The sequence below is a fragment of the Mastigoproctus giganteus genome, chromosome 9 (genome assembly GCF_048544385.1).
Source record: "Mastigoproctus giganteus isolate SK-2022 chromosome 9, ASM4854438v1, whole genome shotgun sequence".
In the NCBI taxonomy this organism is placed as follows: Eukaryota; Metazoa; Arthropoda; class Arachnida; order Uropygi; family Thelyphonidae; genus Mastigoproctus; species Mastigoproctus giganteus.
In genome coordinates this window covers 151,512,515-151,539,479 of record NC_143583.1, presented here as the reverse complement: position 1 = coordinate 151,539,479, position 26,965 = coordinate 151,512,515, and the positions used below count along the sequence as shown (strand labels likewise).

At 36.1% G+C, this 26,965-nt stretch overlaps 1 protein-coding gene across 4 annotated transcripts in view; it reads left to right on the top strand.

The window, feature by feature from the left end:
* faf (ubiquitin carboxyl-terminal hydrolase-like faf) overlaps nucleotides 1-26,965 on the top strand; it is a 1,326,265-nt gene that overhangs the window by 619,100 nt on the left and 680,200 nt on the right. For all 4 annotated transcript variants that reach the window (XM_090382082.1, XM_090382083.1, XM_090382080.1 and 1 more), the window contains 2 exons: nucleotides 11,003-11,123; nucleotides 21,764-21,888. In XM_090382082.1, the coding sequence (XP_090238208.1) occupies nucleotides 11,003-11,123; nucleotides 21,764-21,888 (246 nt within the window). The remainder of the gene's footprint in view (nucleotides 1-11,002; nucleotides 11,124-21,763; nucleotides 21,889-26,965) is intronic.

Below are 26,965 nucleotides of genomic sequence, written 5' to 3'. Positions count from 1 at the left end.
TGATATGTCTTGACATCGAATAAGCTTTTGATACAACCTGGCGGTATGGAATTCTTCACGATCTCTATGAATCCGGTCTCCGTGGTCATCTTCCAAAATTTATTCAGAACTTTTTGAGCAATAGGTCCTTTCAGGTACGATTTCACTCTGCTCTCTTGCAAAAATTTGTGCAAGTAGAGGGGGGGTCCCTCAGAGTTCTGTGCTTAGTGCCACGCTCTTCTCTCTCAGGATTAATTCCATTACCAAATGTATTCCCGACACAGTTGAAACATCTGTATGCCGACGATCTGACTATCTCAAACCACTCACAAAACATGCGTTTCATTGAAAGGCAGCTTCAAGGTACAATTAACAAGCTTGTTCAGGGGCCAAAAATAATGGATACAGACTTTCAAAACTAAAAACAACAGCAATTCATTTTTGCTGTAAATGGAATTTACATCCAAATCCCGATTTACATCTTGACTCTCATCCAATTACTTTTCAACAGAGTATTAGCTTTCTTGGACTAATTCTGGATAAAAAACTTAGTTTCTTAGAGCATATTAGGCATATTCGTACAATCTGTCTAAAGAAGCTGAATCTCTTCAGGGCAATTTCCGCTATGTCATGGGGTGCAGACTGGTACATGCTGCTGCACTTATACCAGTCGCTCATAAGATCCAAACAATTGGTCTCAGTGGTGTGTCTTCTTTGTGCACTTTCGGTAGGCCGTAAAATCCAATTGTATCCTGCTGTGGATCACCGACTTACGAGCTGTCTAAATTTGTCTCGAGACTTCTTTCTCCTCTAGTTGGCAAGACCACCCACACCGTCTCCAACAGTGTTGAATTCATAAAGAGGATTCGCACTGTATCCATCTCGCAGGATCAAGTTATGGCATCGTTCGACGTCATATCGCTCTTTACCTCCATCCCTGTGGAACTTGCCATTTCTTGTGCAAAACAACTCTTGGACAATGATAGAACCCTCAACGAAAGAACTGGTCTCACACCCGATGACATTTCCGCCGCCCTCAGACTGTGCTTAACAGGGGGTGCGATCATATTTAATGACTCAGTCTACCAGCAGATACATGGCACGGCCATGGGTTCCCCTGTCAGCTCGGTCACAGCAAACATCGTGATGGAGGAGTTAGAGGGACGTGCGTTTGCACACGCACCAGATCACATCGCCTTTTGGTGTCGCTATGTTGACGATGTGTTCGTGGTCATCCCTAGAGACTCAGGTCAGCGACTTCTATCATACCTCAACTCACTATCGCCCTTCATAAAATTCACGATTGAGCTGGAGTCGAACAACTCCTTACCATATTTAGACACACTTGTCCGACGTGAAGGCACATACCTGAGGACTACAGTTTATCGTAAGCCCATGTGTGCTGGCCAGTTCACCAACTTCCGGTCAGCACACGCGCGAGGCCACCTCCTCTCCACTGCCCGAACCTTGCTTACTCGCGCCTGGACACACTCCAGCTCCGCTGATGAAAGACGCAAAGAGGTCACTAGGGTCAAAGTAGACCTTACGAGGTGTGGCTACCCCATTGACGTCCTCGACAGGTGTGATCTACAGACACGTGACATCGTGACGACCAGCTACAACACCAACAGTGACGAGCCATCCACGAGGGCATTCATCCCATACTACCCCAACCTGTCACAACAGATCGGTAGAATCCTGAGAACGCACGGAATAAAGTGCATCCAACTCCCAGGCAAGAAACTGCGTTCTTTCATTTCCAACGTGAAAACACCTGTCCCCACCCTTCTGCAGAGCGGTTTGGTCTACCGCATCTCTTGCCGTGACTGCACTAGCTGCTACTTTGGAGAGACTGGACGTCGACTCGAGAAACGTCTCTCGGAGCACAAAAGAGCGATCCGTTTAGCGGATATAGAACACTCAGCTATCGCCGAACATGTCTGGACAACCCACCACGACATCGACCCACACCGCGATGTCGTGGTGGTAGACAGATCCCACCATTACCTAAAACGTACCTGGTTGGAATCGTTAAATATAAAATCTTCGGATAAATCCTTGAACAGGAACAGTGGTTGCCAAGTCAACCCGATCACAGAGTCAGTAGTTCTATCATTGGACAAGCGCTGGCCACGTCATCATGCGTCACAGCCACAGACGTCAACAAACAATTAAACCTCGCGTCTCACGCACCTGGCAGTGCACATCTTCATTCCAACTGCCATTCATGTATTTTTAATTCTGATGAAGGCTACCATATAGCCGAAAGCTCATATATTTCTTCCTTTATTTGTACGCTCTGTGTATACTGTAATAAATTCTTAATGAATCCAGAGCGCGTAGGCCTGTTTCGTTAAGATGGATCCTGACAGCGAACAATTCTTAAAAGTTAAGAGAGGTGTGAATGATATGCTCACTTGCTACAAAGAAATCTACAATGAAAAGAATCATATTTCTACCGAATCACGACTTCACTCATCCAACCTATGGATCAGGGTGTTATTTCAAATTTAAAAGCATACTATTTTTGTACAACATTTGCTCAGGCATTGTCTGCAGTAGACGATGAGAAAAATTTTACATTGAGAGACTTGGGAATTTTATAGTATTTACCATATTAATAAGGCCTGAGTGGAGATTACTAGAAGTTGTTTAAATAGCGCATGGAAGAAAATATGCCCACGGCACGTAAAAGGCTTCAAAGGATTTGAAAAAGTTGAATCTTATGAAGAGGTTAACAGATAAGATTGTAAAAGTTGTAGAGCTACTTCAGTTTGGAGGTTGATGCCAAAGATGTGGAGTTAATAGAGGAAGAAGAGAAGGAATTATCTAACGAAGAACTTATTGACTTGCAGGCAGCAATAGTGAAAGAAGAAAATGCTGACACAGCTCAAGATGAATCAAATGAGGAGCTGAGACCCTTTATCACCAAAGAGATGGCAATGGCATTTTGTGAAATTGGATCGGCAATGGTGAGGGATGAGAAGATGGATCCTGACAGCGAACGATTCTTAAAAGTTAAGAGAGGTGTGAATGATATGCTCACTTGCTACAAAGAAATCTACAATGAAAAGAAAAAGGCCACCGTCCAGTCACCCCTTAATGTCTTTCATAAGGTTGAGCGCCGACCCTTTCTAAATCTCCACAGCGACATACTTATCAGCTGAAGACGTCATTTCTGGCAATGATGCTCAAGAGGTAAAACTTACTGACGTTATGCCTGTCTCCTCTCTCTCTCTTTTTTTTTTTTTTTTTGTAATTTTATAATTACAAAAAAAAAAAAAAAAAAAAAAAAGATGCGTTTGTTATCCTTTGCCGCATCTAACAACCTGATCATCGGAAACAGTCAGTTCCAGCACCCTCAAAAACATCAACTTACATGGCGAAATCCATCTGGCAAGGACTCAGCAATCCTGGACTACATTCTGATCAACGCCCGATTTCGCTCATCACTCATGGACGTTCGTGCCATGAGGGGACCTGATTGCGGATCTGCAAAAAGGTCATCTCGGTCAGCCAAGCTGGACTGGAGGCAGCTAATGAATACTGCCAACAAAGGGGCATATCAGATCGCCCTATCCAACCGCTTCGAGACGCTAGCCGTGCCCGAGGATATAAATGAAGAAGAAAAGCAGATCTCTGATGCCATCCTGGAATGTGCCAAGTCCCTATGTCCACCTGCCCGACGTCGAACGCAACCATGGATATCAGACGAGTGCCTCGACCTCATGGACAAACGGAAGCAGGTAAAGTTGATCGACTTTGAACAGTACCGGCAGCTAAACCGAGAAGTCCGACAGAGGATGACAGCGGAAAGAGAAGCATACTGGAATCAAGTGGCAGACGATCTTGAAGTGGCACCATCCAAGAACGAGTACCGCACTCTCTATCGCACCCTCAGATGTTTGAGTGGAAAGACCAGATTGACTAGTGACAACATCAAGAATGCTGCTGGGACCTTCGTGCGATCACCGTCCGAACGCTTGCAACGGTGGAGTGAATTCTTCAAAGCATTGTATAATCACAACCCACCTCAGGGACCGCCAGAAGCCGCACTATCGATTGATCCCCATGAAGTCTCCATGGTCGATGTTGAGCCTACAGTAGAAGAAGTGAAAGCAGCCATACAATCCATAAAGAATGGCAGGGCACCAGGAGTGGACCAAGTCACCACAGAAGCGATCAAAGCTGAGGGAGATGTACTACTTCGCCGACTACACTCACTTCTCAAAACCATCTGGTGCACTGAACAAATTCCGCTAACATGGAGGAAAGCCATTATCGTACCGATCCACAAGAAAGGTGATAACCGGGATTGCAAGAACTACAGTGGCATCAGCCTCCTTTCCATCATCGGAAAGGTCTTTATGAAGATCATCCAGTCAAGGCTGCAAAAACATCGCAAGCAAACCAGTCGAGAAGAACAGGCGGGATTTAGACCCGGGCGAGGATGCTGTGATCAAATCTTTGCCATCCGTCAGCTGATGGAGGAGAGGATCTGGTGTGGACACCGAACCGTCATTGTTTTCATTGACGAAAATAGACACAGTCTGTTTTCGACTCTGTCCATCGGCCTGCCTTATGGAAACTACTAGAGGTCGAACATGTACCTCGAAAAGTCATCACACTCCTCCAAACTGCATACAATGGTTTAACCAGCCAGGTGCACATCCAGAATGATTTATCTGAGGAATTTACCATCCAAACTGGAATCCGCCAAGGTGATGTAGCCTCCCCGTTGCTTTTCAACATCATGGTCGACGCCATTATGAGGCAAGCATTCAGAAACAGACGGGGCATACAATATGACAAGAATCACTATGTGACTGACCTGATGTTTGCCGATGATAGTGCTATCTTTGCTGGTAACGACTCTGAAGCCACGTTCATCCTCTACAACATTGCCCGGCCATACGGTTTGAAGATCAATGCTGATAAGACAAAGGTCCTGACAACAGATGGGTCGCAAGCCACCATCTATCTCTAAGGCATCCAGATCGAGCAAGTGCAGGACTTTAAATACCTTGGGTCGCTGGTCCAGGAGAAGAAAGTTGCATCCACCATGGAAATCCACAGCAGAATTGGACAGGCGGCCACTGCGTTCACCTCGCTCAAATGGTGTCTGTGGAAGAGGACCAAAATTTCCTCAAAGACTAAAATCCGACTCTTCCGGACTTTGATCCTGCCCATTCTCCTTTACGGATCAGAAACATGGATTTGTCTCAAGCTAGATTTAAACAAACTTTAGGTATTCCAGATGCGATGCCTGCGGCAGATTTTGGGCATCTCACTTCGTGACCGCATCACTAATGATACCATCCGCGCCAGATGCCAACAGCAATCAACCATTGCCGACCAAATCCAGAAGCGAAGGCTTAGATGGTTTGGCCACGTATGTAGAATGGGCACGAACAGAATACCATCCACACTCCTTTGGAGACGACCCACCCAATGGAGCATCCAATGGACCGCGCCTAGGAAAACGTGGGCCAAGCAAGTGGAAAATGACTTGAAGAGCCGATGTCTCGACCTTAACCAGGCCAGGACTGACGTCATGGATCGTAAAATATGGAAGAACATCACAGAGCAAGTCCGAAACCCTGCGGCACCTACAGCAGCATACTGGTTGCGTGGCCAACCGCCTCCCCCAGCTGCCAGCTAAGGACCAAGAAGAAGAAGAATTTTATAATATTGAATTTTTTTTAAATTGCATGCTTTTGTAATTTTTCCTGCTCAAAAAATTGAATAAATACAATGAATAATTCTATTGACACTTTCTTTTTTGATTCAATCAAGAGCACAGTTGCAAGTACTGCACAAGCACGGGGGAAATTCCGACACATAGAGTTCTGCAGAACGCAACCCTTACGTAAATCCGGAAGTGGTTGTACAGTGTCCCATGAAAATGTTACAACTACCTACCAAATAATGGGTATGCTCCCTCCCCTTGCTGCTACTACCACTGTCCCTACAGCAAGTCAAGGACTAGACTCCTGAACATTGCAGTTGGTATACTGCACATTGCCAGAACTTTCCTGCCTATAGGCAGTAGTCCATGATGGAGGATCCAAATTCCTGAATTGAGTCCACATAATCTGAAATGTTCTTTGCGATTCCTATTCAGTGAATTTGGCAGCTAAAGTAACACCTGGTATCACTGTTGTGTTCGGTGAACAATACCAGAAACGTGATAGTGTGCATTATTCTTCCAGTACACACCTGAGATTAGGAACAATGGATAGATAGTCTAGCATTGCTATTACAGTCTAGGATTATGAGGGCCCAACACATTACTCGGAAATCCTCCTTCATGCCGGGAAAACCTCCTACATGTCATTGAATGAGGGAAAAAAAATTTAAATATATGGATGTAGATGAACAAAAGTATTGTTAATGATGCACAATAGAAGGCTGAGTGATGGTTTAGATCAGGGGTCCCCAACCTACGGCCCACGGGCCGGATCCAGCCCGAAAGACTATTTCATCTGCCTTGTGAAATTTATTCTATAGAAATCTTTTTTGGTTGCTACATATCATATATAAGGATATTTTTAATCAAAATATAATGTAAATGCGTCCAAATATAATTTTGTAAAATTGTTGCAACTCTGTGCGCTTTCACTTGGCAGCAGTGTTTCTTGCAATGTCGGAAATCCCAACAGTGCGAGTGCCCAAGGCTATAAGTTTATAGCCTTGTATTTCCGGCGAACACGAGTTGTCAAAAGGTGAAGTAGTAAAGTTAAAATAAGCGACTGTTAAAACAATTGCTAAACACTAATCTAAATATTAATCAAGTAAGTATTAGTGAAAGAATTGTATGCAATGCATTCTTTGCAGTTTGCAATGTAAAGACGAGTACATGTATTAATCTTTCTCCTGGTCAGCTATTCTCATTCAGACTGTAGTCGTTGGGCCGCTGCACCAATTATCGTGTGCAACAATGTATTAGTGCTATTTGTATAAATGCATATTATTTTTAATTTTATTTAACTTTGAATTTTTAATTTTAATTTTAGCAAATCAAGATGTCAAGGAAAAGAAAAATTGATTCCGAATGTTGTGTCTTCAATGAACTTTGGTCGATTAATTATTTTTTTATAAGGGACAATCTTATATGTAAGGAAGCAGGTTCTATGTTGAAAGAATATAATTTGAAACCGCATTATACGACAAAACATGCCTCAACTTACGTTAAACTTCAAGAAGAGTTGCGAAACAAGAAATTACAAGAGCTAAGCTTTGATTTCAAGAGGCAACAACAACAACAACAGATGACATGTTTCACTAATCAGAATTTAAATTTAATTAGAGCTAGTTTGCGAGCATTTCAAATCATTGCTGAAGAAGGGGAGGGCTTTTACTGATGGCAAGTTTGTGAAAAGAGTGTGCCTATCAATTGCAGAAGAAATATGCCCTGATCAAGTTAAGCACTTCGCTGCTATAAGTTTAGCAGCGTCAACTTTAGCAAGAAGAATCGAAGACTTGTCTGCTAATGTTAAAGATCAGCTGAAACAAAAAGTCATAGATTTTATAAATTTTTCGTTTGCAATTGATGAAAGTAAAGATATTACCAACACAGCACAGTTACTCATTTACATACGTGGTACAAATGAAAATTTTGAAGTCACAGAAGAACTGACTGCACTTGAAAGCTTGAAGAATAGAACCTCTGGTGAAAACATATTTTATAGCGTATCAAAAGTGTTTGAAGACCTGCAGCTTGATTGGGAATTGTTGACAGCAATTACGACTGATGGTGCAAAGAATAAAATATTGGTTTCATCGGCCATGTTAATAAATATTTTGATTCCAAAAACATTGAAAGACCTATGCAATTTCATTGTGTTATTCACCAGCAATCGTTGTGCGGTAAATTTTTGTCTTCGAACTCAACCATGTCGATTATAATTAGTATTGTGAATTTTATACGCAAAAATGGCCTAATCCATTGTCAGTTTAAAATTTCCTTGGATGAAATCGAAAGCAAATATGGTGATTTGTTGTATCATACGGAGGTGCGATGGTTGAGTCGCGATAATGTGTTAAAAAGATTTTTTCAACTCAGAAACGAAAAAGACATATTCATGAAGAACGAAAAATTAAAACCAGTCCTAGAATTAACAGACTTTAAATGGTTATGGGAACATTTTTAACAGATATTTGTGAACATTTGAATACATTGAATAAAAAACTTCAAAGTTGCAATCTACTTGTAAATGACTTGTTCTACAATATTAAAGCATTTCAGACAAAATTAGAATTATTTAAAAATCAAATTGAACAAAATAATTGTTCCCATTTTTTGTGTTGTGAAAGTTTATATAATAATATGCCCAATTGTGATTTTTCTACCCACAATTTTGTCCGAAATCTTGAATTATTGAGGGAAGCATTTGTTGATCGATTTGTTGATTTCGAAAACAATAGAAAATTATTTACATTATTTCAGAATCCATTTGATCTAAATGTTTCACAAATAGATAAAGATCTACAATTAGAAATCTTCAAAGTAACGATAACCTGAAAACATTATTGAAAAATGAAACATCAATTAACTTTTATAAAACTTTGATCAAAAATAAGTTTCCAGAATTAAAAAAATTAGCAAGAAGTTTCTATTTCTATTTTTGGTAGCACTTACCTATGTGAACAAACCTATTCAAAAATGAAATATATAAAATCCAAACATCGATCAAGAATGACAGATGAACATTTGCAAGACTTTTTAAGATTGGGAACTTCTACTGTTAAACCTTTCAATTATTGCTAAATCAAAACAACTACAAACATCTCATTGATTTGCTATTTCTGTAATATCAAATGTGATTATAATAATAAAAATTGTGATTTTTAATATGGCTATGTCTTTATTTACAATAAATATCCCTTTTTTATAATTTTTTATAGTTTTTCTATCTTGTACACTTCGTTTGACCTGGTGAAGTCACTAAAATTGAGTTTTTTGGTTTACAGTGGTTTTAGTTGTCAAAATTGCACCGACTCCGGCCCGCCATTTGTTATGAATTTTTTATGTGGCCCTCCATTGAAAAAGGTTGGGGACCCCTGGTTTAGATGAATATAACATTTTTAACTGCTACACAAAAATCAGCATAAGACGATAGTAATGAAAGTAGTTTCAAGATATATCCCGTTGTGTGTCCTGTTTTATTTAATAAAGGAAAAATGTCAAATTGAAAGTGGCTTCTTCTCATTAGCAATGATGATGATGTTAAGTGACTCTTTAGGGTACAATATTGAACATCTTCGGAACAACCTGAAAGTTTGCATGTATTCTTTATAAAATTGTGTGGCATGTTTCATTGCCTCTATTATGGTAGGTCTATGTGGCTTTCTAATGAAACTTTGGAAATACTTGACAGCCACATCTAGATAGGGCCATTGTTATTACCAAAACTTTGACTCACCATTTCTGAAGAGGGCAAAATCTCCAAGAGAATCCTCCATGAAGCTGTCATAATGAATTCATGTCTAAAAGATAATCACATTAGAAATTGGAGACAAAAATCCTAGATAAATCTTAATAGCATACTGTATTGGTAAACAGCCATTTTTTAGTTAGCTGTACATAAAATGCAAAAGTTGTCAATAAAATTTTCATTTCAAAATTTTGAAAAATCTTCTGCTGACACCTTGCTTAAAATTATCAAATCACCATCTTTTCAAAATTAAAAATGTGGCAGATGCATCTTCAGTGAAAGGATAAGAAGTCAGATTATTGCCATCTCGTCAGCCAGATAGCACTTCTTATAAAGACTGTGGGACTAATCCTTCTATGGATGAATTCAGACAAACAGAGTATCCAGAGGTATGATGGAGGACTGCTGAATTGTGCCAGCATTTTTTCAGGTGTACAGTTCAGCAGTGCTTTTAATTTAGGTAATTAGTCATAGATTATATTAATCATTAATGATAGTGATTAGCCTGATTCTGTTTTTGTCATAGTCATAGATTAGTCATAGATTATGTCATAGATTATATTAATCATTAATGATAGTGATTAGCCTGATTCTGTTTTTGCTTAAAATAATGCATTATTGAACTGATTTAGCAAAAATGCTGGTGAGTGATATGTGACTGCTGGCACTTTAAGTACAATCAAAGACAATCAGTTTTTGAATTATATTGCCATTCAAGTGCATTGGCTTTCTCTTATTTGCAACTCTACAGTTAAAATGTTTTGCCTTTATAGTATTTTAGTGACTTTGCTGTGCCTTACTGTATATAATAGTTCATGAAATATGATTAAACTTACTCTGCCAACTTGATGGTAATTTATAATAATGAAAATGTTGCTGTCTAGTGAGGTTAGTAAAATGGGAATAAGTTAATAAATTTGCAGGTAAACAAAAACAGTTAAAATATTTTAATGATTATTATATCCACACTCATTCTGTTGATGGAGCTAACCACATGAAAATGCTGGTGAACAACATGCATCATGTGACTTTCACAGAATACAGTTCCTCAAAAAAAAAAAAGAACTTTCTGTAAAATACTTGTAAATAATTGCACACAGTAAGTGTTGATGCTGTACAGAAATAGTATCTTTGGGCAATTTTTTTAAGTGATGTATCCTGAAGACTGTTAATTTTGAATTTAGACAAAATGGTTCAAAGTTAAAACACATAATAAAATAGCAGATTATTTATTTAAGTACAAGTTTTTGATCATGTATGATGTTGTGACTCATGTTTTAATTTTTAGTACTTTATGCCAACTTGTGTTGTTGGGTTTTTTTTTTTTTTTTTTTTCCATTCTCGTTTTTTTAGCAAGAACTCCTGTTATGTCTTAGATTAAATGTTTAATCGATTAATCTGTGATATTTAATGTGTTCTTTATAAATATATTCTAGAAAGCTGAATATGAATAGATTGATTGTTTGCATTTGTTGACAGCCTGAAGTAAGCTGCATGTAGAAGATTCACATAATTAAGCTAAATTGTGGTTTTTTTTTTTTATGTACTGATTGTTTTAATTTTTCCTCATTTCCCATTTTCTTTAGTTAATGGCAAAAAGGCAACAGTATACTCATTTCTTGCTACAACTAGCAGATCTTGGAAGTTCTATAAATGTCCCCTCGCTGAGGGACTGGTCTAGGTCACTTCTTAAACTAATGCCAGCAGGTAAGTTTTGAAACATACACAGTGCACCAATTAAATAACGAGACTGCATGTGTTCTGCATTTAGTATTAACATAAGAGGCCAAAACAGTACATGAATAGATCTGCTAGTGTATAATCTGGCTGCATCCACTCTGCACTTAGTGACTGGAGGGAGTCTGAGTAGTGTGTATGCAGGGGGGGGGGCAGCATTATCGAGGCCACGTTATATCACGGATATGGGTGTATTCTTAGCATGTGTATGCCATATCCAAAAATTTCATTACTTCATACAGCATGTCCCACCCACTTTTCTTACTATTTAATACACAATGAATCGTCAAACTAATAGAATAAGCTTATATGCGAAAAGATCTAAACCTCCCAAACACTTCTTAGTCCATTTCACAAATATACGTGATCTCAGTTCTAATCTCAATGATGTTCAATTCCTCTTACAGTCTGACAAACCCCATGTACTTTTTCTGACAGAATCTCAGTTATCGGTTGTTTTAACCACTGCTTATCTCAATTGCCCAAATCATTCGCTGTATGATTACTTTCGTCTCAAAAGTGGTACATATGCATATGTCCGTTCCAATATTCCCTGTTAGAGACTTGGTAATTTGGAATCTGCTCTTTTCGACCTTCTTTGCCTTAAAATCTTTCTACCTTGTTCTGTGAAATTCATCTGTTGTCTGTACTGTTCTCCTAATTATACTAATCACTTGGAACTCTTTGACTTCCTCCTCCCTTTGCAACTTGACTTTCTCCAGTCCAACTTTCCTAACAGTGAGATAATTTTCCTTGGCGATTTTAATGATTACGACTCCAGCTGGCTTCTATTTTCTAGTCACACGGATCTATCTAATTGAGAAGCCGATGCTTTTGTAATTTGTTCATTTCCACACCAGAATACCAGACAATGCCTACCACAAGACCAACTTACTTAATCCTTTTTTCTAACAAACACTTATAACTACACTTCAAAGTGAGGCATCTAGGCACCTCAGATCACAACTTGCTGATAGTCTCTTCTCCGATGGAGCCTTTCTCTTGAGGCCATTCTTAACCTCGTTTTGTTTGCCATTACAAGAATTCAAAATGGAATGGTATTGCGAGATTTGTTTTCTTTGGTCGGATTACTGTTTCAAATCTTCTGATGTCAACGTTTGCATAAATGGTGTCAGCGAAATTATTCTTGTAGGAATGGAATCCTTTATTCCACACTCCACTTTAAAATCGTGTCCTTTATCTAAACTTTGGTTTTCCAATAAATGTGCTGAGGCTGTTCAAGAGAAGAATGTTGCATATCGTAATTGGCTTGTTTCCGATTTTTCAGTTTCAATTTCTGCCTACGCCAAAGCTCGCAATAATTGTAATGCAGTATTAATCAGTCCAAACTAGATTTTGAACAGGCCACGAGTTGAAAACTTGTTTCTTGTCCAAATTATAGCTGAGCATTTTGGTCCCTTGCTAAAGCTGTTGGCTGCAACCTTTGTCCATTTCTGTTCTCACCTCTGTCAAAACCAGATGGTTCTATTGCAACTTCAGCCAAAAATAAGGCTGACCTGCTAGCATCCTATTTTTCTTCCAATGCGTATATTTGTGATCTTGGTAAAGCACCTTCCAACATTTTTAGTCCCATCAATACCCAGTGTAGCCTTCTGTCAAAAGGATGTCAGAAGGATTTTGAACAATGTTGATGCTAAGAAAGCTGCAGGTCCTGATGGTATATCTGCACATATTCTTATAACCCATGCTCCTAAAGTTATTCCTGTTCTGTGTTGCCTTTTTTCACTTTCTTATTCAAAACGTTTTTCCCCTTCTGCTTGGAAATTTGCTCATATCCAGCCAGTTCTTAAAAAGAGTAACAAATCCCTCTTTATCTAAAGTAATGAAGAAATTGATTAACCGCCAACTGTTAAACTATCAAGAAGACTTCCCATCTGATCAACATTTGTCAGTATGGATTCCATCGGTGTCAATCCTCTGGTGATGATCTGTCATATGTTACCCATCTGTTGAAAAATTCAATGAGAAAGTTTGGTGTAACTCAAGCAGTTGCTCTTGACATTTCAAAAACTATTGATCGTGTTTGGCTTCGAGGTCTTCTTAAAAAGTTTCTATCGTATGGTTTACCAACTGGCTTTTGTATTTGAGTATCCAGCTGTCTGAGCACTCACTGCCAGTTATGGTAGATGGTTCCGTCTTTGAACTTCTCTACGAATGCTGGGGTTCCCCAAGGTTCAGTTCTTTCTGCCACTCTTTTCCAATTGTATATTAATGACCATCCATTGACTGGAAATCTTATCCATAGTTTTGCTGATGGTAGCACATTGTATTCCACTTTCCAGTTTGAAAAACCTTACCATGCATAGTTTCAACTCCTCAAATATCCACTACAAATTCCTTAAATGCTGATCTCCGGGTAATTCTCCATTGGGGCAAAGATAACTTAGTTGAGTTCATTCCTTCTAAAACTCAGTCCTGTCTTATCTTGCAAAAAGAATTCTTTTGTTCCTACGCTTATATTCAGTGACTCTGATTTCTAGGCAAGATCATATATCTCTTTTGGGAATTGCCATGATTTCTAATCTCTCTTGGTAAAAGCACATTTTAAATAATGCTTCTTCTCCATCTAAAAAACTGGGTTTTCTCTTTCGCTCTTGGCATTACTTTTATTCGAAATAGCTGTTCACTTTGTACAAATTGCATATCTGCCCTATCGTGGAATGTTGTTCCCACATCTAGGGCAGTGCCCCCAAAACATCTCTCAAGCTTCTAGATTCTGTTCAAAAGAGGGCAGTTAGTTAATTAATGGTTCATCTCTAACAGAGTCTCTCCACTCTCTGTCTCATTGATGTTCTGGTGTAGTGGATATTTGAGTTCTGCTGCATTCCTTTCCTATAGATACTTTCATGGGCACTGTTCTTCTGAATTGGCTTCTGTAATTCTCGCTCTCTCTCTTCCAAAGCAGCTTGAATACATGCCACAACCAGTCAACATCATTTTACTGTCCAACTTCAAACTACAGAACCAAATTTTCTTCTTCTTCATTTATTCATTCAATTTCCTGTTTTCTGGACAACCTTCCTTCATACTTATTTCCAGAAAATTGCTAAAAATCCAAATTTATGTGATGCTGCTAAATACCATGGCAAGTTTGGTTACTACTCGGTGCTCATTGGACCCATTGGCTTTCATTGTTAGGTTTTGCAACAGGAGTTTTTGTTTTTGACATACCAACATTTTAGCCACAGGGAAAGTTCATTTGCAGTGAGCTGAGAAATTTTCAACCAAAAAAAAAAAAAAAAAATCTCACCCTTTGGTGAAGAAAAATTAATTTTAAATGCAATTGGGTGGGAGGGATATATAAATATACTGTATATATTATATAACTTCATTCTACACATTCTGTATCTCACATAACATTTTGTTCTGTTATGCAGATTTTCATTGTGTTATTTGCGAAAGATGTTTTTCACTCTGTGAAACAATGTGATACAAACAGGATATGAAGAAGCTATGTTGAGTTACGTTTGAAATTCAGTTATGGCCATCTAGTATGCATAAAGTCCACAGGGAAGGAACTTATGAACTTTGGTTTTATTAACTTTGAATAGTTAACAATTACCTCATTAATTCATGTCCTAAAGGCTGAGAACCCACCTATATCTGAATACTGTGACATTACCTGTCCTTGACTTTTTAATAACCAACATTAAGCATGTAATGATTTTAACCAACTGACTGTTTCCTGTACACCTTCAGATTTTAACTGACAATGATAATATATTGCTGGTTGTTTTCACCTTTTTTGCACTTAACTCACACTAGTACAGTATCTACTTAGTGATCATTTATTGCTCTGATCATACTGATTCTTATATTTTATATACAGGTCGACCATCACTAATCCAGCAGCGTTGGGACCAGTGTGGGGTGCCGGACCACCGTTGGTTATTTTAGCAAATACAGTTTACCCAAGAACTAACCACTTCATCCTACCTTTAACACGTTGACTGCCAAACTAGTTTAAGAAAAAAATTCCCCAGGGGCCAAAAAATATTTAGCAAATAATATGATTAGTAATTCTAAAATTAATGTTGTAATATCAATGTTGTTTTTTTTGTTTAAAATATCATATAAAAAAAAGTATTTTTTTATGTCCCATATATGTGTCTGACGTGGCCGAGTAGGTTATTTTATTTATTGAGAAGCCATGTCGACCACATAAGTGTGAGGCTATTACGGCATACATATGAAGGTCATTTGTGATTAGTTTATTGCGAGCGCCACAATAAAACTAATTGTGATAAAATAAACTCTCAAACGTCGCAATAAATTTGTCAGTATTGTTAGAGATTTTGTGAAAACAAGTTCGTCAGCGCGCTGTATTATCCATCATATTGTGTTGTGTTTTTCCACAAGTTTGTACAAGCGTGTTGTAAAAAAAAAAAAAAAAAAAAAAAAATCTAAAAAGGAATGGCTAAAAGAAAATTACTAAAATAAGAGGAACTGAGAGAAATTGCTGGAATTTACAATTAAGCAGAGTTAAACTTCTCATAGACACACCGCTGTCGAATTTTTTCAGAAGTTCAACTTTATATGTTATGGACAATGTACAGTATTTGCGCTTTACACCACAAGACGCACTTCCTTTATGCATTGGAACCATGGCTGGGACTAAATGTAAGCAGGTTATAATAATAAATGCAGAAAAACAAGTGGGAATGGCTTGCCAGTGTTTATGAGTTTGCGCCAACAGCTGATGCTGCAACCAACGCCACCAAAACAGTAGCTGCAGGTCGGTGTGCCAACCTGGAAAATTTTAAATTATGTCCAAATTAGAGGTGGACCGATTAGTGATGATTGACCTGTACCTTGTGCATCTTATACATTTTACTTGTGCTTTTTTTTGTTGCTGTCATGGACTTTGGTATTATGGCTCCAAATGTTGCTGTGCCATAAAACATCAAAATATTTGTGAGGTTTTGGCTTAACTGGCTTGCAAGTTCCTGGTATCTGCCATTTAGAATTATTATTTTATTTGCTTTTGTATTTGTATAAGGTTTGTTAGACTGTGTGCTAGGGGGAAACAGTTGGTAGAGTTTTTTTTTGCAGCCAACAGAGTTCTGTTTTTCATTTTTTGTTTTATTTATTTATTTATTTTTTTCACTTTAAACTGTTGGGAAGGGAAATTATAAACATTATGTAATGTTTATAGTTTCCATTTCTTATTCTTTTCATATAAAACAAGACATACTACTCAATGGAATATATGGAATGACTTGAAAGTTGTTGGTATGCTAATGGTCCCATAAGGAGGGTTCACAAAGTTACATCGTTACATCATCTAACTGTTGGGACAGCCATTCTGATGCAGACCATTACATTAGACATGTGCAGCATGTTATATTATTGGATCCAATGAAGATTTTACTTCCACCACTGCACATTAATGTTGTCCTAATGATGAGTGTTATGAAAAGATGAATTTGAGAGGATTTCATTATTAAGTGTGAAATTTCCAAAGATCAGTGCTGAAGAAATGAGAGAGAGAATTGTTGTGAACCCCCAATTCAGACAGCTTTGCAGATTGAAAGCTTTGAAACATGCTTCAAAGTAGAACTAAGAGTATGGCAGGTTTAAAATGGCTTTGTGAAAACTTTTTGGGTAACAACAGGTCTCTTGCATACAGAGGTTGGGTTCATTTCATGGAATGTTGTTTGTCTGAACTGGATTCCTTGTATTTACATTTAGTTTTATTTCCTGAAAACCATCGTGTGGTGCATGATGAGTAGGGGGGAATGATTTCATTAAAAGGTTAAGTCAATGGAAAATTGCTACCAAGAGTTTCTAGAATTCATGTATGTTAGCAGACTATTGCTGGAAGTTGTACTGTGACATTCCAGACAAAGTGGACCAAAGGAAATTAACTGCACAAAAAGTTTTAAATTGCACATATCTTTTTTTTTTTTAGTGTACTGTATAGTTTTAACTATGCTAAAGTGAATTGGGTTTAAACTGTAAAATTGATGAAAATGTAATTGTAACCTGTCTAATGTTTTGTAATTAAATCATCTTAATTATGTTCTTTAACTTGTACTGATATTACAAAAACTACACATTCCAGAAAGAAGAGGGAGCATATTTGAAATAAACAAGCAGAACTGTTTTAGAAAAGTGGGTTTAAATCTTCAATGTGTTTTTTTTTTTTTTTTTTTATGGAAACCCCAAACACGAGAAGTGTTTGGGGTTTCCATAAACCCCAAACACTTATCGTGTTTTCATGAACCTATGGGGTTTTCAGAACCTATAGTACTTAGTACCGTGCTTGGGTTGGAGGTTGAGAAGACGATAAAAGATATTTGTTGACATTAGACTTGAACTTCTGCAGACTGTAACTTTCAGGAAAGACATATGAAGGAATTTTGTTCCAGAAAACAGAAGTTGAATGAATAAACGAGGAAGATGAAAAATTGGTTCTGTGAGTTTGAAGTTGGACAGTAAATGGATGTTGTCTGGTGGTGGTATGTGTTCGGACTGTTTTGAAAGAGAGAGTGGGAATTATAGAAGTCAATTCAGAAGAACAGTGCCCATGGAAGTATCTGTAGAAAAGGGATGCAGCAGAAACAGTAAGTCTAACAGTCCCACCACCGTGAAGGCACAAGCAGAGGATTTGGCTGTCAGAGACCATCCGCACTTCGCTGAAATTGGATCCATTTGACTTGAGTGTCACCCGAATATCAGTTCCATCAATGTTTTAGACTCCCAAGTTGCAAGTACAGCTGGTCTGTCATATCTGAGAGAATGTCTGTGAGAAGTATCGTAATCATTTTGTTGACCATTGTTATGTATATAACAAAGAAACTCCCTGGCCATTTCAACATTTTTGCCAGCTCTGCGAGGAATTGCATTCTGAAACGAAGTATATACAGGAAACCCCAAAATAACAAGATATTTATATAACACGGTTTCGCTCTTAATATGGATTGATATTTTCGGCAAAAATCTTGCATAGCAGAGTACTTTTGAGCTTTTGTGCAGGGAAAACCCTGCTATTAATTTGGATGTAATCTTTCCACATTTCCACTCTTTCTAAATCCCCACTGTTGACTCGCTAGTAAAAAAAAAAAAAAAAAAAAATTGAGAAATTTGTGTATTTTATTTTGTTGGGAAATCCCCGTGTTATGTTCTGTGCTATTGAACTTGTGGGGAAATTTAGATTTCAAAGTTTTATTACCATTGGATAGCACGCGAGGCCTTCAGAAAGATTTAATTCATCCAAACGATGAAATTATGTTTCTACCACCACAGTTGTACTGGGTTAATACAACTTCTTTCACTCAGCTATTAGATCAAGGCAACCTCAGGTCTTGAGGTTGTCACAGACATTCTCTCAGATATGTACTTGTTACCTAGGAGTCTAAAAGGCTCATGAAACTGATATTCGGCTGACACTCAAGTCAAGTGGACCCAATTTTGGCAATGCCCGGTCGGTCTGTGACCGACAAATCCTATGTTTCCACTTTCACAATGGTGGGACTGTTAGTAATCCTGGATATAACCCCACGTGCGCAAGCACACTGTGGGAGACCATCCAGGTGTGAATCAATGTAAGAAGGGGTTGAAGTGTCGCACCCACCCACACCACATGGAGGAATGCCGCACCTCTGTGTTACCAGGCAATACTAGGTGGTAGATGACTCTCATCAACCGGTGCAATACCACCACTTTGCTTATTGGAGGCTTGAAGTGGTGGAATCCATGTTTAGTCTCCAGAGCCAAGTTCCAGTCAAACCTTCCCCATCTCTTTCATCATGCAGTATGACTGATGTCTTTTGAGGTTATGATGAATACCATGTAGAGATCCAAACTTCCTTACATTTTGAGGATACAGCTCTAAAATGGTGTTCACAGGCGGGCCTCTAGATAGTACACTGGACCGAACCTATTGGTAACTCCCTAGGAGGCTTCCGGATCAGCTGGTGTATAATCTTGCTTCCTCCACTCTGCCAGATTATGACTAGAGGAGGTACGAGTAGTGTGTATGCAGGGAGGGGAGGCAATGTCGAGGCCACGTTATATCATGGATCTGGGTATATTCTTAGCATGTGTTCGCTATATCCGAAAATTTCATTACACACAGCATGTCCCACCCACTTTTCTTCCTATTTATTACACTATGAATTGTCAAAATAATAGAATAAGCTTATCTGCGAAAAGATCTAAACCTCCCAAGCACTTCTAGTCCATTTCACAAATATACGTGGTCTCATTTCTAATCTCAATGATGTTCATTTCCACTTCGTCTCCCAAACCACATGTATTTTTTTTGACATTATCTCAGTTATCGTTTGATTCAACCAGTGCTCATCTCAATTGCCCAAATTATTCGCTGTATGATTCCTTTTGTCTCAAAAGTGGTACGTATGCATATGTCCATTCTGATATTCCCTGTCAGAGATTTGGTAATTTGGAATCTCCTCTTTTCGACCTTCTTTGCCTTAAAATATTTCTACCTCGTTTCTGTCAAATTCATCTGTTGTCTCTACCGTTCTTTTAACTCCACTAATCACTTGGAACTCATTGACTTCCTTCCTTTGCAACTTGACTCTCTCCAGTCCAACTTTCCTAATGGTGAAGTAATTTCCTTCGTGATTTTAATGTTCAAAACTCCAGCTTGTCGAGATACTGAGACTTTTGCAATTACTAATGACTTCGCACAGATTGTTCATTTACCTACCAGAATACCGGACAATCCTAACCATTCAGCCAACACGCTTGATCTTTTTCTCACAAACAACCCTTTTAAGTACATGGTCAAATTGTGTGGCCCTAAGTCTCTTTTCGTCCTGTTTATATGTATCTCTTCACAAGTCTTGCATAACAGTACATGCAGTTTTTATGGACTATCTAAAGGTAACAATACTGCATTAAAACTATATTTAATCTATGAATTCCTCTTTTATGTGTGAATTATATGGAAAAGAGAAATGATAATTGCTAGATTTCTATTTGTCTGATTTTAATGAAATTTGGTTTGATTGGGCATCTATTTTCAATAAGTGAAAATACTAAATTTCCTGAAAATCCATCCACTGGAGTCCCTTGTTATATGTGGACAGAGAGACAGACAGATAAATATTGTGAAGACAATAGGTGTTTAGCACCTATTGTCTTCGCAAATAAATATTCACTTCACTTCTGTTTTCCTTTTCCAATTTAAAAAAGACTATAGGTGCAAATAAATTTCAAAATGTGCATGCGCATATTTTTACACTGGCAGCAGACAAGTGCCCAATGCTGCAGTTGTTTTAAGTTTCAGATTACGTGTTTCCCTCACCCACTAGTTTTAAACATCTGCTGCCTTACCCTAGTTGTTGTTGTTGGGTTTATTATTTTTTTCAGTGTGATAATGCGATCTTAGTTAATGTTCTTAGATTGCAGAGAATGTGATCTTATCACAGGATCTTCTCTCCAACTAACTGGTGCTTTGGAGTAAACAATATACATAATTTCAAATTTTGTGTGCTGTGGAAAGCATCTAATTTAAAAAAAAAAAAAAAAAAACTGAAAATGGAAGTAAATATTATTGTGCTTGTTTTAAATTTTTATATACTGGACCGGAAAAATATGCATAAATGCACTTTTTAAATTCCTTGCAGCTTATAGTCTTTTAAATTGGAAAATGATACAGACTAAAAGATTTTTTCTACTATATGTCAAAATACATTTTTAGGCCCATTTGCCTATACATATGCTAAACACCTATTGTGTTCACTATTGCTGTCTGTTCATCCACTTGTAACTTAGGGATCCCGATTTATTGGAGTGGGCAGGTGTTTGTTTGCAACTTCTGTATGAAAACTAAGAAAATCCCTTCAGACTATTGCAGTAAAAGTTTGACAATATTTAGGAGAGTAGAAAAAATTTCAGATTTTATGTGGGATAGTTATTTTCAAAGGACACCTGTCTGGTGCCTTGCCCTGCTGGGAAGGAGGGCAAGAAATTTATATGAAGAAATTAATATTTTTCAAAATAGAATCATCCTGTATTAAAAAAAAAAAAAAAAAAAGGAAAATATTCTGGTAAGCAAAATTGTTGTCCATGCACTTTTAAGGTTTTTTTTTTTTTTTTTTTTGTCAAGTTTTGAAAACAATACATATTTTTGTCCGTTCTTTCCTGAGGAATACAAGAGATTATTTTTGTAGGAATTGATTTCAAAAGGAAATATTGTGATCTTTGATACCGATCTCAAATTCAAATATATTTTCATTGCTTAAGGATATTATTTCTTTTATCAGTTTTGAGATTGGTGGGGAAATTTTTCTGCATATGTTTTTGTTAAACGAAGACAACACCAAGAATATGTGAGAAGGGGGAAACCTAAATTAAGGAACTTTTAAATTTTTTTTTTTTTTTTTTTTTGAAAAAATGTAATTATTATTAGGTTAAACTTAATAACAATAGCAGAGGAACACAGGAAGATAAATGTATACATAATTTTTGCAATAGTTTTCAGTTGTTGACAGTTTTAAAATGTTAAGAGAACATTTTAAAACTGTATTACATATGCATTTTTTTGAATATTTGAATAACATGAAGTTACTACATTAAATTAACTGTCTAAATATGAATTAAAACATTTTACCTAGATATGCATACTGTAGAAAGATTAAAGGCTATTTGCATGGATGATATGAAAACTGGACACCAGTCTTCTCCATTAGAACCTATTTTTTTTGGAACCTCTCCTTCACAAGTTCTTTATAGCTTAGAGGTAAGTAATGACAAATGTTATTTGTGAGCGCAACTGATAGTTTAATAAAGGATATGTAATTTTTTATTGTAGGCGAAATATGTTGTTTGAGCAAATTGGGACAGGTAATTACAAATTTGAATGAAAATAAATCAAACTTAAATATTTATACAAGTTAGATTTGCCATTTTTCAGATGCTTTGTATTTTTGCCATGTTTGAAATGTTGAATTGCTTTTTGATGGCTGAGAAAATATTTATGGATTGACATTTGTGATTATCAGTCAAAAAGGTGTTTTCCCTTGTCAACTATTTGCTGAATGTCAGTATAAATTTTAGTAATGAAAATAGTTTTGTCTGAATTCCTCAAACAGTGCAAACAACATTTAATATAATTTTCTTAAATAAAGTTGGTGATAATCAGTACCAGCTAAAAGCGATAACATTAAGATGATTAGATTCAGTTATCTGTACATTCTGATGTGCTTATCAACAAACTCAAATTTTTGAAATCATTTAATTCTTTTTCCTGTTTAAAGAAATTTCAAATCTCGTTTGAGATTTTTCTTTAATTATTTTGGATTTAATGAGGGTGGTAGCACACCCTCCCCCAATGCAACAGTAATGGTGACAACTTTCTTTTCCATTTCTGTAACCCATTTTTTTTTTTTTTTTTTTTTCTCTTTCTCTGCTTGGAGTATACCAATATTTCTTCTTCTCTTCATAATGGATTGCTGTACTTATTGTATTTATTTTTTAAAATTTTTTAATGAAAACCAATATTTAAAAAAATTAAGTTTTTTACGTCTTTAATTTTAAAGAAAACAAAAAAATTATTAGTTTTGTTCAAACTTAGAGAATTATAAAAATAAAATAAACGATAAACACAAAATTAATAGTCCTCCTTTTTTCTTGTTTTAAAAGCTGTTATTTACACAGTTTCAAATGTGCTGCTGTTGAGTATTGAATAGTTAAAAAAAAAAAAAAATATATATATATATATATATATATATATGTATAAAATAAAAATATCCTGGTGTATCCTAAGTAGCATTATAAAAAAAACTTTTCTTTACTTTTCACTTTTTACTTTCTAACTCTAAATTTTACAGGTGATTTAATAATTTCAAGCATTGCGCTGTTTCCACAACATTAAAGTAAACTCTTTGTATTTGCACTGTTTTGTACTTTTGGAATTTTCCTGCGCATGAGATAAAAAAAAATTGAATAAATAATTCTGTTTACATGTTGCTCCAACATTTCTTTTTTGCTTCAGTCAAATTCAGTGCATATAGTTGCGAGTGCTGCATAAGCCTTTAGGGAAATTCTGACTTTCATAGAGTTCTGCACAAAACAACCCTTACGTAAGTCAGGGAGTGGCTGTTTATTCGGCATAAGTTGAGCTGTGGGGACATTTACATGATAAAGAGGCCTAAAATAGGGCTTTCCCAAGAATGAGAGTATTGGAACACCTTAAGGGCCTATTTAAGAGTTTTGCTGCAATACATATGAACTTTCCATTGCCAATCCAAATTTATATAAATGTAATTATTTCAAATTATTCAGATCATGAAAATCTGAAAATTACTGAATAAGTGTAGGTTGTATCAGTTTAATCTTATATGAAAAAACATTTTTACCAGAAAACAATCTGACACTCCCACACTTCCTTTTGCAAACTTTAAAATTATTAAGGAACGTTAGTGAATAGGCCCTAAAATTTTATGCTACGTGTAAAGTGAAAATTAATTGGAAAATTAAATGCACAGGGCATAATCCTTATGCGTTTTGATAATTAACTATGTAGTATCAGTGTAAATACGCCATAGTTAACCCATATATTTGAACTACGTATGTAGCATAGAGGGCATCGTTTTAATTGTATCTCATAATGTGGTAGCTGCTACACAATGAAATAGCTGCTATTGCACTACTTCAAATAAATAACGCTTCTCTAGTAGAGAAAACTACTGTTCTTTATTTTCAGCAGTACCACCACCACCCAGACGATCGTTTCGAAGCTGTGCAGCTTCATCATCAGTGGGCGGGCAGGTACACAGGTAATACAACAAACCATCAGAGTTGTGAAGTTATATCCACATTATGAGAGATGCCATAAGGGTGTGGTGATAATGTATTTGGAAAATTAAATGCACAGGGCATAATCCTTATGGGTTTTGATAATTAACTATATAGTATTGGTGTAAATACACCATAGTTAACCCATATATTTGAACTACGTATGTAGCGTAGAGGGCATCGTTTTAATTGTATCTCATAATGTGGTTGCCTTCACAACAGGATGGGTGGTGGTACCGCTGAAAATAAATAACAGTAGTCTTCTCTACTAGAGAAGAGTTATTTATTTGAATTAATGCAATAGCAGATATCTCATTGTGAAGGCAATTGCATTATGAGATACAATTAAAACGATGCCCTCTACGCTACATACGTAGTTCAAATATATGGGTTAACTATGGTGTATTTACTCCGATACTATATAGGGAAAAATTAATGTACAAGCAGATGCAGTATTTTCTAATTTTAAATGGAAAAAATATCTACACTATATCCTATAATAGCTGAAACTAAAAACTTCAAAAGCTGACCACAACATTTTCACTCCAGTATAAATGTCTTGTAAATAGACAGTAGCTGCACTCGTTCTGACAAATGTCAGAATGAGTTTTGTTATGTGGAAGCAAGTTATTTGCTAAAAGCCATCTCATATAACTTTTGTCATTAGAAAGAAAATAATACAATAAATTCAGAATGCAAAAAATGCTATAAATACAGTTGTAGCAGTAGTTGCACAAGAAATAAGTACTTACCAAATGTTTCCTTCGAATATATTATAAAATTGAGGAATCAACCACTTCACTGTGGAATTTACCCTTCAAGACACGTTGCAAAGGCAAGACAGTAGGATACAAAGAAAATAGTTGATGTCTTTGGCTGAGGTTCTGTCAAATTAAGGGGGTGGAGAAGAGATGAAATGAATACTGTGTTGAGTGTTTTGCATTAAATTTGACTTTTTATATGTACTCAGTTGAACCTGAGAAAATAATATTTCATACAAATAATATTTTATATAATTTGTATGAAATATAATATTTTCATATAATATAATCTAGTCTGTAAAATGAATAATTTTATATATATATGATCACTTGTCGTACTTTCAATATTAAATATATTGGTTAAACCAGTAATAATTTACATATCAGAATGAATGTACATCGTTTAGACATAGTACTTACAATAACAAGTCCAGTAAGAAAACAGGTAAACTTGAACATGATATTGAATTTAGATATTTCCAAAAACATACTTTTGGTAATATTTTCATTTCAATATTTAATGTAATTATTAACACAAATGAAAGATTACTACAAGAAGAAATTAGCATGTTACAATATAAAACACTATATCCATACGGACTGAATAACAGATTTAATCAAAAATACATGACTAATAATTTGAAAGATATTTGTGTTTATAATGTTTCAAATTGGTAAACTTCATAAATCTAAATGCAAAAGAAAATATAGTAAATCTAAAACATTTAAGAGCATCCTAGAACAGCTAGGGGATTTCATAGATTTATTTAAAATTTGTGACACCGATCCTGCAACCATTGGTAAAATACATAATACACTCTTCAGCATTAAACTTAGTGCACTCAAAGCCGTAAGCAGGAAAGCCAATAATTATGTCTTTGGATCTTGTCACCTTATGCACATTATACTAGACATTGTTAAATTCAGAAATAATATTTTGAATATTAACAAGCAACCAGAAAACTCTGTCCTTGTCTTATATTTTTCAAAATAAAATGATGGATAATTTGGATATACATAGAACTATTAACTTACGTAACGACTTGCTACCTATTAATATCAGATTTAGATATGCCAAACCATTTGGTCTTAAAGCATGTAACTATAAAATAATAGCTACAAACCTTCACAATATTAACATTGACAGGATATGTGTTTGCCACAAGCCTTCATTTCTTAGATACGTAGATCCTAACCATAACCACATTATAACTGGTGATTTAGATATAATTCCATATCCCGAGCTTAGATATATTTTATCACTCGGTTTTAAGTTTCAACCTAATCTACCTATTAATAAATCATCTTTTAAAAAACTGTTATATCTAGATTTATTAAAATACTGCATAAGATCTGCATACAAATATAACATACCGGTTGAGGCATACCACATGTGGCTGTTCACAATGCTAAATATCATATTTAACAAATATAATCAATTGAAATTCATACCGGATAATCTAAATAATACAAAATTAATAAATTAGCAGCTCAAAGAAATACATAAACATTTTGTAATTACTTCGGTTGACAAAGCTGCTTGCAATTATATGTAAGTCATATTACATAGAAATTATTAAAAATGAACTGCAGTCCAGTAGCACATACAAATACATAGCATCTTCACCTAAATTTCATAAATCGCCTATTGCATTTAGATTCATAACATCATGTACAGATAGTTATGCTAAAATTCCAGGTAAAACATTAGAAAAGTTACTTAAAACTATATTAAATAATGTAAATAAAACTATTATAATAAATAACAACTTACCGATTATAAATGCAATAAAAAATAAAAATATATTCAGCAAATACAAACATTTGACTTTAACCGTTTATTCACTAGTATCAATCTCGACAATTTAAAAGACGTTCTCCAAAAACTATATTTGGAACATAAAAATGTTATAAAGTTTGATTTAACATACTGGGATGCTCTAATAAATTTATGTATTTTTAAGAATTACATATATGACGGAACTTCGTTATACTTACAGGTGAATGGCACCCTATGAGAAATCCTGCATAATTGCAAATCTCTATCTATATTCTGCAGAAAGAACTTTCCAAGATAACCTATTTATGTTCAGATACGTAGATGATCTATGTGTGTTTAATTGTCTGCATTTCATTCAGGATTACAGCAAATTATATCCAGAAGAACTTGTATTGGAAAAAACTAACAGTACTGATACTATTGGAAATTACCTGGATCTTCGTTTACACATGTCTCCATAATGATATAGATGTAAACGT